Genomic DNA, 16,425 nt, shown 5'->3' on the forward strand with positions numbered 1-16,425 from the left:
CGACGGGGAGCTCAGTCCCACGGGGCTCCCAGGAGCTGCTCTGAGCAGTGGCACAGGGCAGCAGTGCCACCCCGCCAGCACCCAGCAGAACCCCCAACCCAGCCCCACACATCGCTGTCATGCAGCACGCAGGTGTCAGCACAAAGCAGCGAGGCTGAAGGTTGAACCGTGCCAAGCAAATGCTGTGGTGCCAGCAGGACTGCAGCGTGGTTCAGCGCTGCGGATCATCCCCTTCCTCACCCCTTTGGAACCCGATTGCCTTGGAGAGGGCAGTGAAACTGCCCAGATGTGAAGCTGGATGTGAGCTCTGCGTGCCCTCCAGCAGCACAGCCCCACGGCCTCAGCTTTGTGCCAGGAGCAGCCGTGAGCGTGGAGCACCCAGCCCCCCTGGAGCACCCAGCCCCCCCCCGGTCCCCAAACCTAACACTGGTCATGCGTCATCTTTGACTCACAGCTCTGCACAGACAATGCCATGGCAATTGTTTACAGTGTCAAGGACATTTCATATAATTAAAGGAAACGGCCCAGGATTAGATAATACCAACTGCCTGGGAGGCACGGCTCGTCATCACCTTGCAGCAAGCTCTCTCCCTGAGGTTGTTGCCTACTGCAAGTAGGACCCCTCACATCTCCCACACCGACTCCTCTGCCCTGGTGCTGCTCTTGGGGGCCAACACAGCCACCTTGCCTGGCAATAAGCATCACAATCCCAAAACAGCACCTAAAAATCCCAAACTGAGACCAGCAGACAGCACTCCTGCACTGCTGGTGGGACATATGGATGTTTGTCACAGCCCACTGGGAGCGCCTTTGGTACAGCCAGCTGCAACTGCAGCCTGAGCCACGAGCTCTGCAAATATTTGCTCACCTTCTCAACTCGTGCAGCCTAAGAGTTACAGCGTGCTGCAATTCCAGGTATGTGAGCTAGCAAGCTCACAGCCCAGCCAGGCAGGCTCGCTCTTTAGGCCTTCCTCTCCTGGCTGCCGGATGCCCTCGGTTCTTGTGCTCTCCTGCACTGCTGACACAGCAGTGGATCACACAGATGGCTTAAGGACCCCCGGGACAACGCTTCTGAAGACCCCCAGCAACCGGTGCTCAGCACATCCCCACCTCCTGCAGCCCCTCCCCATAGCAGAGGGCTCCATCCTCACAGCATCCTCGTGGCTCCTCAGGACCCGCTGCAGTGCGAACCCCTCACACTGCGACCCGATGCTTTGGGGACGGATGCCTCGTCTCATCCTCGTCCTTCAGCTCTCTGCCTTAGAGATGGGCTCCAGGGATCTCTGCTGCAGAGGACGGAACGCTTCTCAAGATGAGAGGCTGCTCAGCCTCAAAGCTGCTTTTTCCTCCAACAGAAATACTGCAGTGCCCCACGGCCCCCCCCACGGGAAGGCTGCTCAGTGCTGATCAATGCTTCACCCCGAGCAGACAGGGAATGTCAGGGGTGCCACTCGCTGCAATAATCCCATTACAGAGCTATCCGGAGCAAGCAGTTTCCTCCATATTTGCAAGATAACGGGATTAGCTTCGTGTTCAACATCATTTCAGCCTAATAATTGCAGCATCACTCCTTAGGCCCCGCTGCCATCGACTCAACGGGGGATTCCCCCCCCCACCCCCAACCGCCCCCGGCTTTGAAAGCCCTTCATTAGCATCGGCATCTTAAGTTAATTACTTGGAGAGATTTTCCATCCCTCCCCGAAGTGAAATGCAACTTAACCCCTGCAACACACTGCGCTCAGACAGAGCCGGCCGCTGTGCTCCTCGTAAGAAGACACGCTGCATCCCCCAAAGCCTCCCCTTATTATTCCCGACCTCCCCAGCTCCTCGCAGCCCCATTTCCCCCATTATTTCCCCCATTATTTCCCCCATTATTTCCCCCCCCCCCCCCCGGCCGACTCACGATCGCCCCCCGGCGGCCGCGCCGCAGCACTGCAGCGCTCAGTCGGAAGGAACGGCGCTGTGCCACCCGCAGGAGGCAGATGGGAGCGGAGGCACTCATCATTTGTAAGGCACAGGAATGAAACATCCCCAAAAACCAGCTGCCAAGTCCTTTAGAAAGCCAGCAAGGACAGCCAGGATGGAGGGCTGCTTTTCCCAAGCTCTCCTCGCACCCGTTAACCTGTGGTTATCACCTGCCCATCACGGCTGGCTCAGCCCCACACCAGCACGAAGCCACCCCAGGGCTTCATGGGCTTCATGGGACGTGGGTTTCATGCTGTGTTTGAGGAGAAAATAGCCACCTCCAGAAAACAGCTGGGCTCCTTCCCAACACTGTGCAGAGAGCAGCTTTGTTCAGTTAACCCCACTGTGAGGGCAGCAGCATCAGCAGCAGCATCAGCATCCCACCCCAAGGGCTGGGTTTGCCATTCATCCACAGGCACTGCTGCTGTGTGACCCATAAAAATGCTAACAACAATGGCTCCATTTAAAACAAGCATTCGTACCTCCGCTCCCGAAGAGGCTTCTCTCTCGGTCCCAATGAGATCCACTACTGAAATCAGGTGGCAAATGACAGAAAGCAGCACTGCAGAGGGCGATGTGAGCGTCAGGTCTGGGCTGAGGCCCTCCAGCAGTGCCCTACTTACCCAGCGAGTCGGCTCGGATTGATTACACGTCCTATAGAGCCTTATCTCTCAATACAAGGAAACTGTTCAACTCAATCTGAGCACTGCAGGTGCAACACCTCTCCCTCAGTGCCAGCCTCCGCCCCACCTGGCTCCTGGCAGCCCATCACGCCAGGTATTTCATTCCCACACACTCACAGCAGAGCCACCAGGGCACGACGAGCTCTGCTCTCCTCCAGGCAGAGAAAGCTGCACAAACTGAGCACCCACAGCTTTACCACAGCCCAGAACGGGGTGCTACAGCGCCAAGGTCACCTGCAGAGGCACAGCAGTGCAGGCATCCCATAAACCACCCCACACACCCTGGGAACTGCGAGCTGAAGAACAAAAGAACATCAGGATTGTGTCCCAAAGGGTTTTGCTAACCTGCCAAATGCGCTCACCTACTTACAGTAATGCTTTCAGGCAGGTTAGCCAGCGTTCTGTGCTGCACCTCGTTTAAAAGTCAAATGGTCCCAGATGAGCTCAGCACAACCCTGCAGTAAATGTGTCTCCGGCACATTTGGCCTCTCGCAGCACAGCGCACTTCAGCCATAATTAAACGTTTAATCTCAGGCACTCTGGCCACTTTGGCTCTTCTATTGTATTGCACAAAACAGTTATACTGCTGTATAATATATTGCATGAGGGAACTGCGGCTCGTGCCTTCCTGGAGGACAAACCTTCCCTGCAGGGCATTACCCAAAGGAGCAGCGTGGCTGTGCTTTGAATCAGAGGTGATCTGCAAATCCATCTGCTCGAGCAATGATCACGCACTCATTTCCCAAACTCTGGAGCATCTGCTGGCCCTTGTTCAGCCACACATCCTGCTGGGAGCAAGCAGCAATGCTGGTGGCACGGCAGCGCTCCCATTCCCAGCCCCTTCCTCTCCTCAGACTCCATTTGGAGTCCCAGTGTCCAAAAGCAGCAGATCCATATCACGCTGGTTTCCTTACGAGGCTCGCAGCCCAGCAGCCAGCACAGATGATGAAACAAACTGCAGCTTTGTCTACACAGAGCTTAAGAACTCAAGGAGTATTTCCTTTTTTCAGTTGGAAAAGAACTGGCAAAAAAGTAGCACAGCAGGAGACCAAGGGGATGAAAGTCGGTCGTGAACACAGAAATAACTACAGAATATTCTTCAAGCATCCATAAACTCCAAGTGTTATTCTAGAACAGCGTGTGCAAGAGGCTGCTCACGTTCCCCAGTTCTCTCAGCAGTCGCCTGCAGTTGCCCACAGGGTCATCCCAGTGCCACCAGCAGAACTGTAAGCAGAGCACTGAAGGTGGAAGGAGAGCAAAGCCTTCCTTGGAGGAAGGCTCAGAGCCTGCTGGACCAGCAAGCTGCTGGCTCTGGAGCTCTTGGCCTGCGTCCTCGTTAGGTCACAGCACCACCCCTGCATCGCCTCCACGAGGGAAAGGGCTGAAAGCAGTTTGAGAGGGGAGCAGCGCCTGGGAGAGGGCAGCAAACACAGTGCAAACACCCTGAAAACAGAAGGTGATGCTGAGCCTCCCTGCAGCAACAGGAGGATCCGAACGGGGTGAGATGCTGCAGTGCCACTGCCCTTCAGATCAACAGCTGTGCAGGTGGGACCCTGGGATGAAGGGGAGCTCAGCCCTGCACAGCTGTGTATTCAGAACCCACGTGCTGCTCTCACCACCTCCATCCTCACACTGATGGCTCAACTTGGGCACTGCTCGGCGTCACACAGACCCCAAATCACTGCCAGCTCACAGTGCCATCACACAGCACAGCCTGCTTTGCTCAGTCCATCCATCCCAGAGAACAGCAGCCATCCCTCACTGCCATGGCTGCAACACACACACATCCGGATCAGCTGCAAGCACCTACAGACACTCACTCAAGCCCACAGCCCAAGAAGCTCCTGTATGCTCCTCTCTGTACTTGGAAAAATAACCCAGGGTAGACTTGAGAGCAAATTTTCAGCTGCATACCTGCTCTAAAATGTGCACCAACAAGCTTTGAAGCCTCCCTGCAGCCGCATGGAGACCGTGCTTCCACCAGCCCTGGGGGGCAAGCACAAATTAAAGTCTGAAGACAACAGCACGCTTCATTTTTAATTAGCTGGGGCACCCAGCCAAGAGGAGCTCCCCCACCCACTGTGGCCAGCGAAGCCTGACAGCTAAAAAGGATTTCTGCTCGGCTGTGCAGTCCCAGTGGCCATTCGAAGCACACCAGCTCTGAACACGCGCCAATGCGGTTAAAACAAAAGCCAGCCATGCAGCATTGGGAGGGCAGTTAATATACAACCAGGTTAAGGACAGCATCAAAAAGCACCAGGCTCTGCAGGAGCAAAGGGCACGGGCTTCAGCTCCTGCACGCAGCTCTGCCTTACCTCATCTCCAGCCCCGGTGCCCGGAGCAACCCGGAGTCCTGAGCTTAGCAGCACCTGCAGAATGAGCGTCCTTAAAAGCAAAGTAATTAAAAAAAAATAGCAATAAGAGACCCATCTGTTTACTCTGCTTTGAGTACGGGGCTCTCAGCTCCCAGCACTGAGGACACAAAGCTTCACGGTCAGCTCTGGGGGCGCTGAGCGTGCAAAGGTTGAGCCCAGGTTCTCCATCCTGAAGGGGAAGCAGCTCTACTTCACCTGATGAGACGTGAGCAGAACGTGAGGCCTTTCACATCCCGCGCCCCAGCACTGCTCCCATCAGCAAACAGAGCTCCTGGCAGCCCGACAGGCTCCAGCACACCAACACAAGGAGCAGGGAGGGACGTGAAGCTTTGTGACAGAACGCAGCCGGCCACGGGCAGCCTCAGCAGAGCCCACAGTGCTGCTCGAAGCCACGCCGTGAAGGCTGGAGGGATGGAACAACTCACCCTGCTGCTGCCTGCACCCCAGGGCCGAGCAGGGAGCTGCCATCTGCACGGCCACTGCTCCCACCTCCATCAGAAGGCTTCATCTGGCATCAGTTTTGCCACAAGCAAACTGTGGAGGAAACGCCACCGCCAATTAAACGGGCACCTTGCACCAACAATTAGAGGGCACAGCAGCAGCGCTCGCCACCAGGATTATAAGGCTGATGTGACTGCAGGAACGTGTGCTTGGCTCTCTCCAAGCAGCTCTGCACGAAGGCAAGACCTGGCAGCCCCAGCTCCCCATGCTGCTGTCACACACGCTGCTCCTCGAGCTTCAAGGGTGGCATCACCTGATTGCACAGGAAGAGGCTGGAAATCACATTGGTGCTCACAGAGCTGCACGAGGTGGGAGCCATCGGCTGCTACAGCGTGGACATGGGCTGCCCACCATGCAAACCCCATCTCAATGGCGATGAAAAAAAGGGTAATGGAAGGCAGTGCTTTTTTCCAGCACCCTTTTGGCACGTGGCTGGAACACTCACTCATAACACTGGGTCAAAAACCTGCTAGTTTTAGAGGAAACCCAATTCTTGCATTGCTTAAAGCTGAAAGGAAGGAGCTCGCTCGCCTAAGGGCAAGTGGTAAGCTGTGCCTAAAGCAAGAGCTTTAAAGCCAAATTTCAATTAAAAACTTCACATCTTCTGCAAGACAGAGCAGCCCAGGGAAATTAATACAGCAAAATCAGGAGCTAGCAGCTGATTCCTCCTTCTGACTTGTCACTGCCTTGCTCCAATCACACACCAGCTCAATGCTCCTGGCCTCCTCCCTATCAAGAAAAGGGATGTTGCTTGCTTCCAAGAGCTTGGGGTATTCAAGAGCCCAATTCCAGCTCACAGGGAAGGGAGATTTCAGAAGAGATCCATTGGCTCCAGCCCACACCATTTGTGCAGCAGAGTTGCAGCTGATGCAAACCACCTCATTTGCAATCATCTGCCTCAAATTAAAGACGTGAGGCTCAAAATAACGAGGTTCACTGCAGTGCTTATCCAAGGAAGAAGGAACAGGTTCACAGCCTGTGCTACAGCATCACAGTACTCACCAGAGCTCTCCTCCATTCCTCCCAACCACCGATGCTCTGAGCAGTTCCTATGAAAACAGGAAACAAAAGTGACACACAGATTAGAATTCCAAGCGTGAGCAAAGCCCACGTTTAATTTCACTTCTTCAGCAGCACAGCACAGCCGTCGTGCAGAGAACAGCAGCACAAATCCTCCCCAGAACACACAGACAAGAGAGCAGCGCCGTCCCTCTGCCTCAGAGCTGCACACTGTGCTTGGGGAGGAAAAGTGAGACAAAGCAGAGGTGCAGCACTCACAAAGCTTTGGTCCTTCACGTCTCCAGCAGGGCACCACATGCCTGCTGCAAAGGAACAGCAGTGCACATGGAGCAATGAGGGCAGCACGTGCACAGCTCTCACACACGGCAGCGCTGAACGTCTGGGGAAAGGGGACCACAAGGAGGAACTGGGATCTCAGTAGGAAGCCCAGCTGTTGTCTGGGGAGAGTTCTGCAATGAGGTGTGAGAGGAACTGAGTTTGGGGAAATGGGGACACGCCTGGATTCCAACAGAAACACACTCAGCAGTTTGGAAATGCTTTGCATGGACCGGCCAGGAACAACGCAGGCTGCTCCTGCTGCAGGACTCCCAGACAGGGAGAACTCCCAGATAAAGACATCAGTGCTCAGAGCACGGCTGGGAACCACAGCTTGTAAACAGCTCAGCACGGGGAAGCGTGATCTGTGAGGACTGCACAGCAAATCACCACCCAGAGCATCCCGTGGTGCTCGTTTCAGAGGCAGCTCATCCTGAAGTCACTTGAGAAACACCCCAAGAACCCCCCTACTTTAATCCATGAACACAGCTGAAACACACACGTGCTTCAGGGCTGTGATTTTAGCACATGCATTCAACAAAACCTGCTCTAAACGCTTCCATGAGCAAGGATACCACGTGCAGAAGCCATGAGTGCTCCTTGTTGAGGGCTCTGTATCTCCAGGCACCACCTCAGCACCTGCACACAAACCCCCCTTAGCAGCAGCCCCACAGCACAGCACGTCTGCAGCTCACATCTTTTGGGAAAGGGAAGCAGAAGAGCAGCAAAATCAGACACCTCAAAACCTACTTCATCCTTAGCAGAGATGACAGCAGCCCTGCTGCTCCCCAAAGCCACCGGCGAGTTTGGCTTAATTTGCCTTTCAAGGGCATTCCTGCACAGTGCCGAGCTCTGCGTGTCACCAGGGCTCTGCTTGTGCCTGGAATACTGATGCAGGCAGCACACTCAGGGCCAGACAGCAGCTTTGTGCACCAAGATGCATCACTTGGGACAGCACGGCTGCAAGCATCTCCACCCCAACCAGAAGGGATCCCTCCAGCACCCAGTTATTAACCAGCTTAGAGCAGAGGGAGCAACATCAGCACTGCTGGTGCTCCCACCAGGATGCCAAAGCAGGCACACACGTCCCTGCCTCGCTCAGCAAAGCAATGGCTGATGCAGTGCACACAGTGCTGCAGCACCAGCTGAACAACGGACAATGGATAACATGCCCTGCAGGATGGGATCTTACTGCCACCCCCACTGCCAGATGCTCCGTCCTCCCTGCAGCCAGCAGGCCTGAGAAAACCTGGATGTCACTCCTTTTAGCACAGCACATCACACGTCCCTGTACCACCATTCAGACGTGGGATCTGTCTGCACCACGAGCCACGTGCCAGCACTGCCCCGGGATGCTCACAGCCCTCTGCTGTGCCACCACCCATCCCTGCTGCTGCCATCACAGCCTTGGCCCACTGCATTCAAACGGTGCTTTTCTGCACTTTTTTCAGCTTTCTGTACCAATCTAAGAATACATCTTTTTCCACTGACCCCGCTCTGATCTCGTGATGAGGTGACGCCTTTTTTCCAGCTCTGCAGCAGAAATGAGGCACTGCCACGCTGCGTTCTCAGCACTATTCTTGCAGCTCAGAGCCTGCAGCAGCCAGACACAGCACAGCACAGCCCTGCACTCCTGCCTGGTGCAGCCCTGCAGCAGCACAGGATGGGCTGCAGCTTTCCTCCTCGCTCCTGCAGCAGTCAGGATGAGCCAGGTGAGCAGCAAGCAGTTGCAAGAGGCACAGTGTGGGCTGGGGAGGACAGGACCTGGTCTTGGTGCTTCTTTCCCCCAGCCCCAGGCTTTGCTGTACCACCTTCATTGCTTTTTCACAGCCCCATGTGCAGCAGCCCATGCCTGGAGCACTCGGATGCTCCATAGGCCATCACAGTGCAGCTCATTAGCTGTGCCACTCTGCCCTCATGCTGCTTCTGATCTCAGGCTGCTCACCTCAGCTCCAACACCAAACAGCATCTTTCAAAAGACTCAGGGATGCTTCCAAGTGCAGCCAGAAGCAAAGCAGTGCAGGGCTCGTTTTTATTCTCAGCTGATGTACAGCTGTGACACCCCCAGGTGGGAGTGGGGCATCACCTGCACCCCCAGCTGCCCTCCTGTCCCCATTCCCAACATTCCTGACAGCATGGCAAGGCTGTCCTGCAGCGAGCCAAAAGCTTCTCCCTGCTTTAGGAGAAAAGCACACAGGGGAGAGCCAGGATGTCCTTATCATGGCCCCAAACTACAGCTGCTGCGTCCCCACAGCAAGGCAGAGGACTGACCCACACCCAGCAGCCCAAGGAACAGAGTCCAGCTCTGATGCGCACCATAAGCACCCACAACATGAAAGAAAACAACTCGAGGCACAGAGCAGCTCCTGAGGGCAGCTCAGAGTTCAGCTGCAGATAAGAGCTTAAACCCCACGAGAGAAACCCCTCTGGGCTGCAGTCCCTGCAGTTTGCTTTGCTCACATCCTTCGCTTATCACCGTTCCGTCACCATTTGCTGCACTGTGGTGGAACTGCCTCCACCCAGGACAGGGTTTGCAGCTCTGCAGCTGCTGAGCTGGAAGGGCTTTGTGGAAGAAAGGACAAACACAGAAACAGAGCTGCAAATGACAACTGCACGTACAACCTGCACAGCCAACAACCGGGTGGGAGAAATCCTCATAGAGCAGCTAAGGAAACCAGCAGCTCCTCGTTGCAGATGCAGCATTTGATAATGGGATCCCTGAGAAAGCAGCAGAAATCTCTCGGTGCTGTGGCAGCTGCCTGGGGGTGGCACAACGATCCAACACTGCCAGCATGGAGTTGGGGAACCTTTTAGATTAGAGGAAGACGTAGGTGAGTAATTGCAATGGACTGAATGAGGTAACTTGCTTGCAGAGACCAGAGACGAAGCAAAGCAAAAGATGAAAACAACGCCAGGGATGACAGCTGATAGAATTAAAGCAGGACGTTAACGAGGTTCTGGTCATCCATAGAATGAGAACACAGCACTTTATGAACACATACACATCACCAGGACGTGTGCTAATGAATTGAGATAGCAGAGTGTGATTCCACGCTGTTACCCCAACAAACCAACCTGCCCACCCCCCGTAGCCCCAGCAGGCAGCACAGCACCAACACAACCCGTAACGTTTCTGCATGGGAACTTCCCCTGTAAAAAAAGCCCAACCCTTTGCCGTTTCCATTGCAGCACACCAAGCACTGATGCTGTGCACAGCTCGGACCCAACCTGCACTGCTGGGCCTTCCGTGGGGCTTCAGCACAAGCAGATGGCACTGCGAGCTCTGACTTTCTGCTCAGCTCTCTCCCCTGTTCCACTGCTGTGTCCTTGGACAGGAGAGCAGGTTTGCTGACCTCCCCCTCCCCCCCCCCAGCACATCAAAGCTGGTGTTCTGCTTGGCACAGGCAGCCTCTGATAGGTGCCAGCACCACTTAGAGAGGAGCCAACCCCCCGCCCACAGCGCTGATCCCAGCCAGCAGCACACTGAGAGGCTCCTGGATGTGGCAGCCAAATCCAGCAGGACCCCAATCCCAGAAACAAAGGGAAAGCGCTGCACTTCCTCAGATCCAGAGGCAGCTCTGTGTCCATCCCAGCAGGCAGAACCCAGAGCTGCCTCCATTGGGAACACAGGGCTGCGTGCTGGGAGCTGTGGCTCTCCATGCCCTGGGAGGGGGCAGAGCTCAGGGCGCCCAGCTGCAGCACTTCCACTGCTCCATCTGCATGCCTGCAACCAAGGGGAACAAAGCAACCGCTTCTTCACCTGGCTCCCTGTCACTAAGGCTCCCTGCAGGCTGGGCTAGCTCTGGGCATGGCTTATCTTACTGCAGACAGAGCAGCAGGGGGCTTTTATCACAGCCTTAACTAACGAGGTCTGCGTCCCTCCTGCACGCACAGCAAAGAGCTGCGGCAGGAATCAAAGCACCCCACTTCTCTGCTGCCTTGCAATAACATCACGCTCATAAATCTGGGACAGCTTTGTGATGCCTCCACTTGGGTGAGCCAAAGCAAGGAGCAGCTTCCCATAAGAATTAAGAGGTGAAGAAGAGCCCCATAGCAATACAAGGGACAGCACACAGCCCAAAGCCAGAGCCAAGGAACCCCAGAGCCTTGCTCAGAAGGAAGCAGAGCCACGGGATCCGTGAGCCCTTCCACAGGCAGCCCAGGGCAGCAGCAGCAGCTGGTTTCAATCCAGTCCAGTTCCTCAATCTGTTGGCCACGTGGCCATGAACGAACACTTGCTCAGTGTATGGGAAGGGAGCGAAGGCACCCAGGGCTCCTCCAGCACACGCAGTGCTTGGAGGCGTTGCACAGAGCCCTGCACTGGAGCAGCACCATCTGCAGCCACGCTGGGTTACCAGGCCAGGAGGGCTCTGCTCTGCTCCCCAGCCCACAGCCTCACCTCTGCCTGAGCTGCTCCAAGATCCCCCAGCATCCAAGATTTGGGTGAGACAGGGCTTCCTTCCTCACGTCGACGGGATGATTTCAGGTCTCCGCTTCCAAACTGTTATTTAAACCCCTCCAATGTGCTCAGGAGCAAAACCTGCAGCGTCAACAAACGCCAGCCCAGCTCCGTGCACCCCCCGCAGCCTGGCATTCCAGTTCTACCAGTTCCCTCTGCCCCTCGTTGCTCCCATTCCCTGAGAACCAACAGCTCCGTGAGCCGTGCCATGGCAAACCAGCTGCACAATTAAAAGCACTTCCAAACTGCAGCTCCCAGCAGTGGCACAGGCAGATGGGCACGCAGAGCAGCTCTGCTCCCAGCTCTGCTTTTGTGCTGCAGGGCCGGGGATGCGGAGCACAGCCTGCCTGCACAACAGCTGCGCTGCCAAGGGACCGCAGCACCAACTGCAGCCACCAGAACTGCTGCAGCCCACTCACAGACCAGCTGAACTCACAGTGTGCTAAAGCACATGCACTGATTTCTGAGGACAGCCCCTCTCCCCTGGGCAGAGCACATCCTGCCATCATCATCAGGGCACTCCCTGCCCTGGACAGAGCAGCGGTGAATCTCAAAATGCAATGGTGCACCAACACTGCTGCAGCTGCTGTGCGGTCTGCCTTGCTTGCACACCCTCCTCCTGCTCCATGCTGCACTGCAGGAAGGAAATAACCCTTTTACAAAGGAAGCAATAGCCTGGAGAGCGGGCAATAAAACACTCAAACCTGCTTTGTGGGACCTGCAGCCCCTGTGGTCTGCAGGCACCTGGGGAGGTCTCGCTCTCAGCGCTGTGCAAGCAGTGCCCGACTGCCCACCTTCCCAACAGACACAGCCTGCTGGTGCAGCCAAGGCAGAAAAACCAATGCAGGAGGTGATCCCTGCCATGCGTTGCACTGAGTGCAACGAGCTGCAGGAGCCACGAATCCCCCCTGCTCTGCCTGGCCACCCCTTATTCCTTCTGCCCATCCAAACGAGCGTGTCTCACCCCACTGAACAGCCCCTCTGGTTGCCCAGGCTCACAGAACCTACAAAACCACCCCACAAAACCCACCTGATCTGCCCAAAAGGCAGAAGGGCACTGAAGGAAGCTACCTGCCAAGCACCTGCAAACACTCCACCCCAAAAGGCTGCTTTGCACACAGCCAAACAATTGCAATGCATCACAGCCCTTCGGTCAGCTCCTTCCAGCAGGCAATTATTTCTGAAGGCAGAGCTGGTAGGGGACACCAAAATGAGGACCTGCGCTGTGACAATGCTGCAGAAACAGAGCTTTAGGAGAGCTCACACCATCTCCAAAGCAACTGCAGTGCTGTTTGCTCAGCAGGGCAGGCACCCCGAGGTGCTAACACTGCTCTCCAGTGAGCGGCTGATGCGGTGCTCTGAGGTCAGGCACAGGCTGTGCTCTGACAGGGCGTGAGAGCAAGAAGACAGGAGGCTGGAAAGGCACGGAGCTGCTGTGCTATCTCCATCATGCAAATCAAACCCCTCACTGCTGGCGTGGAGGTGGGAGGTTCTGATGGCTGCTGCAAAAGTCACCTTGGGAGCAGCAAAGAGGAGGGGTTGCAGCGAGGTGAGGGTTTGAAGCAGCTTTGCTGTGGCCAACGGAAGGGGCTGCATGAAGGCAAAGCCCACCAGGGTGAGCAGCAGGGAGAGCTGAAGGACACGGCACCACCCGCCTGTGTGATCACACAGCTCTGCTGTCCTACCTGAAACGGGAAGGCAGGGAGCTCACACCCACGTGAGGAATCCTGCTCCTTAGATAAACAGGGCAGTAAAACAAGCAAACAGCCCTCCTGCTCGTGCTGAGCTGCCACAAACGCAGCAGCCCCGCAGCCAGCAGCTCAGTGCAGGAATACCTGAGGTGTGCAGCACTGACCCATGGAACCACAGGCATCGCGTGCTGGAGGTGCTGCACTCCCTCCTCCTGCTTTCCTGACCCCGTGCGCTCACATCACTCCCTCCCCACCTCACAGCCACGCACAGTTTGCCAATCCAGGCACCTCTCTCCATCATCAGAAAAGAAAACAGCCCAGTATTTACAAGACAGGCGAAACAGAACAAGAACAGCAGCCAAAACCACTGCTGGTGATGCTGGGAGTCAGGCTCGCTTAGCAGCTGTGAGTTTCCCCACGTCGCCCCTCTGCCAGCCATCACTGCATGCTGAGCAGGTAACCAAAAATCAGATGGCCTCGAGCCATGGATATCGGCTGAACTGCTGGAAAACAGCACAAGCCCAGACAGCCTGACAGCACTCATCTGACAACCCCACCCCAAAGGTGGAGATTGCTCTGAGATGGTGCAGCTGAGCTGAGAAATGGCCTTTAAAGAAGCCTGCGATCTCATCAGTGCCTTTTGGGGTTGGTTTTGGCTTTTTCTCGGTTGACAATTAGGGGGCTGCACGTTCAAAATGGATTTGGAACACAAGGTTAAATCAATCAGCCTGTGACCTGGCTCAGCCTGGAGCAGGATGCTCTCAGTGCCAAATAGATGAAGCCCACAGATGTGCCACTTCTCTCCTGCCTCTAATCAGAGATCTAAGGGACAACGACTCAGCTTCTCATCAGTCCTCTTCTGGCATCATGCAAGCACCAGCCAGGGGAACAAACCCTGGTGGAATAACAGGCCAGCAGGAAATGACACCGTGCAACAGATGGACTGCACTTAACATCCCAGCAGCCACAGAGCAACCTCGCAATGCACTCAGCCCATCCCTCCTTTCACTGATGACTATTTTCCCTGGTCCCTGCAGCACAAAGGCAGCTGGAATCTCACAGCTCTGTCGCTTTGCCACCAGCAGTGCTGCACCAGAGTGGCTGTGGTGCATCAGTTCGTGGTCTGAACTTCACTGCGCAGCAGCTCCTGGCTGCTCTGCCATCAGCACGCTGCAAGCACAGAAGCACTGAGTTAATTTGCTTTCTCTCCTCCTTCCATGGGCTGGGGAAAGCAGACCCTATCTCCAGGACACCCGTTTGAACTGCCCTCCACTTTCCTACCTCTGCCACAGCTGCTTTACCTTTCACACAACCGATCCAGAATCACAGAGTCACCCGGGTTGGAAGGGACCTCAAGGATGATGAAGCTCCAACCCCCTGCTGCATGCAGGGCCACCAACCTCCACATTCAATACCTGCCCAGGGCCCCATCCAACCTGGCCTTGAACACCTCCAGGGATGGACGGGGCATCACAGCCTCTCTGGGCAGCTGTTCCAGCACCTCACCACTCTCATAGCACAGAACTTCCCCCTGACATCCAACCTCAATCTGCCCTCCCTCAACTTCAAACCATTTCCCCCTGTCCTGCTGTTATCTCCCCTTTCCAAGAGTTGATTCCCCTCCTGTTTCAGGCTCCCTTTAGGTACTGCAGGCTGCAATGAGGTCACCCCACAGCTTCCTTTCTCCAGGCTGAACAAGCCCAGCTCCCCCAGCCTGTTTTCATAGGGAAGGTGCTGCATCCCCCCGATCATCCACTCACAACAAGCCTCTCTCTAGGGGTCATCAGCCCTCCCACCCCTTCCCAGGGAATAAATGCAATCAGGGATGTGAGGCTGCAGTTGGGGGGCTGATAATTGGGGCAGCAGCAGAGCAGCACCCTCACATTGTTAATGCCCTCCTGAATCCCTGCATGGCCACGACCACCCCGATGGCTGTCAGCATGTGACAGCAGCACCAGCACAGCTCCCACCACTCTTTGCTTCCAGCTCCAACAGCAGACTCGGGTTTTGTTGACCACCACCTAAAGACCCATTGCAATACACACCAAACACAGCAGAACCCAATGGAAACAGGAGCTGTGTGTGCAGGTACAGCTCTGCCCGGACAGAGGATGCTCCGTGGCAGTGCAGGAGGGCAGCTCAGCATCCAGCAGAGCCCCCGGGATGCAGTGACAGCAGAGCCCCGGTGCAGGGCACCCACACCTCAATTCCAGACAGATGGGTGCAGCCACGTCCAGCAGTGATGGAAAGGGCAGCTTTCATTCCCTGCATTACGAGGGGGGGACGCTGAGCGCTAAGTTAAACCAGCGCACCGCCAAAACCCCATCATCACCAACGGCCCTGTTTCCCCCCTCTTTGCTTCCCCACTCGTTGAAAAAGAAATCCGAGCTCCGCAAAACCGCAGCTTTGGGTCTCACCGACAACGTGAGGCAATTCAGAGTCAATCAAAGGGCGCACAGCAACACGGAGCGGCTCGAGGAGCACGGCCCCACACAGAGGCCGAACGCACGGGAGGAGCCGGAGGACAAAGCGAACCGAGAGCCGAACGCGGAGGGGGGGGGGGAGAGGGAGCGGAACGGAGCGGCCCCGAGGGCGGAGGAGAGCGGCGGGGTCCGGGCACGGAGCTCGGACCCGCACTGCGCCTGGCTGCCTCGCAAGCCCGCACTTCCCCGCTCCTCGCCCGGCTCACAGCGAGCCCAGCACCGCCCGCCCTCACCTGCTGCCCGCCGCCGGCTGAGCCCCGCCGCTCCCCAGGGCCGGCCCGACGGAAACCGGGCAGCGCACGCGGGGCATGCCGGGAGCTGTAGTCCGTCAGGCGTGCAGACCACGCCCCCGCCACCGAGGGTCAGATCACGTCCCTTCCGGGTTAGACCACACCCCTTCCGGGTCAGATCGCACAACACTCAGAGTTAGGCCACGCCCCTCACCCATGCCAGGCCACGCCCCCGGTGGGAGACCACGCCCTTGCATTAGGCCACGCCCTCACCTACTCTAGGCCACGCCCTTCCATGGCGTTAGACCACGCCCCAATATGTGCTAGGCCACGCCCCCGCCGCGGAGTCAGGGCGCGCCCTGCACGAGGTCACGCCCACACCACTTTGTCAGACCACGCCCCTGTGTGAGGCCACGCCCCCAATCTATCCTAGGCCACGCCCCGTGCGTGGGTGAGGTTTGGGGGGAAGGGGATGGAAATTGGGGTGGGGGGAGGTTGGGTTTGAAGTGGGGCTTGTGGAGGGGTTGTGGGGTTTGGGTTAAGGGGAATTAGGGGTTCGGGTGGGGGTGGGTGAGGCCGTGTGTGCTTGGGGGGCTGTGGGGCGGCTGTGGGGTTTGGAGGGGTTTGGGTCAAAGGGTTTGGGGTGGGAGGTATGGAAGGGGGTTTGGGGTTTGGGGGTTCTGGAGGGATTAGGGGGATCGAG

General features: G+C 56.5%; 1 protein-coding gene across 8 annotated transcripts in view; it reads right to left on the reverse strand.

Moving 5' to 3' along the window:
• The window catches only part of PHACTR4 (phosphatase and actin regulator 4), a 39,477-nt gene extending 23,693 nt beyond the window's left edge, over positions 1-15,784 (reverse strand). The window contains exons 1-4 of one of the 8 annotated variants that reach the window (XM_042894666.1): positions 15,726-15,760; positions 6,527-6,573; positions 4,964-5,017; positions 4,563-4,634 (exon numbers count right to left, since the gene is read on the reverse strand). Coding sequence is in view for 4 of the 8 variants with exons in the window: in XM_042894658.1 (XP_042750592.1) it covers positions 4,563-4,848 (286 nt within the window). In the remaining 4 variants the exon portion in view is untranslated. The other 7 variants (XM_042894665.1, XM_042894664.1, XM_042894663.1 and 4 more) reach the window with 7 other exon arrangements.
• Between the last annotated feature and the right edge of the window lie 641 nt (positions 15,785-16,425).

This window comes from Lagopus leucura, unplaced genomic scaffold, assembly GCF_019238085.1.
Source record: "Lagopus leucura isolate 7727_CA_CO unplaced genomic scaffold, USGS_WTPT01 136-13_obj-0_obj, whole genome shotgun sequence".
Taxonomy (NCBI): Eukaryota; Metazoa; Chordata; class Aves; order Galliformes; family Phasianidae; genus Lagopus; species Lagopus leucura.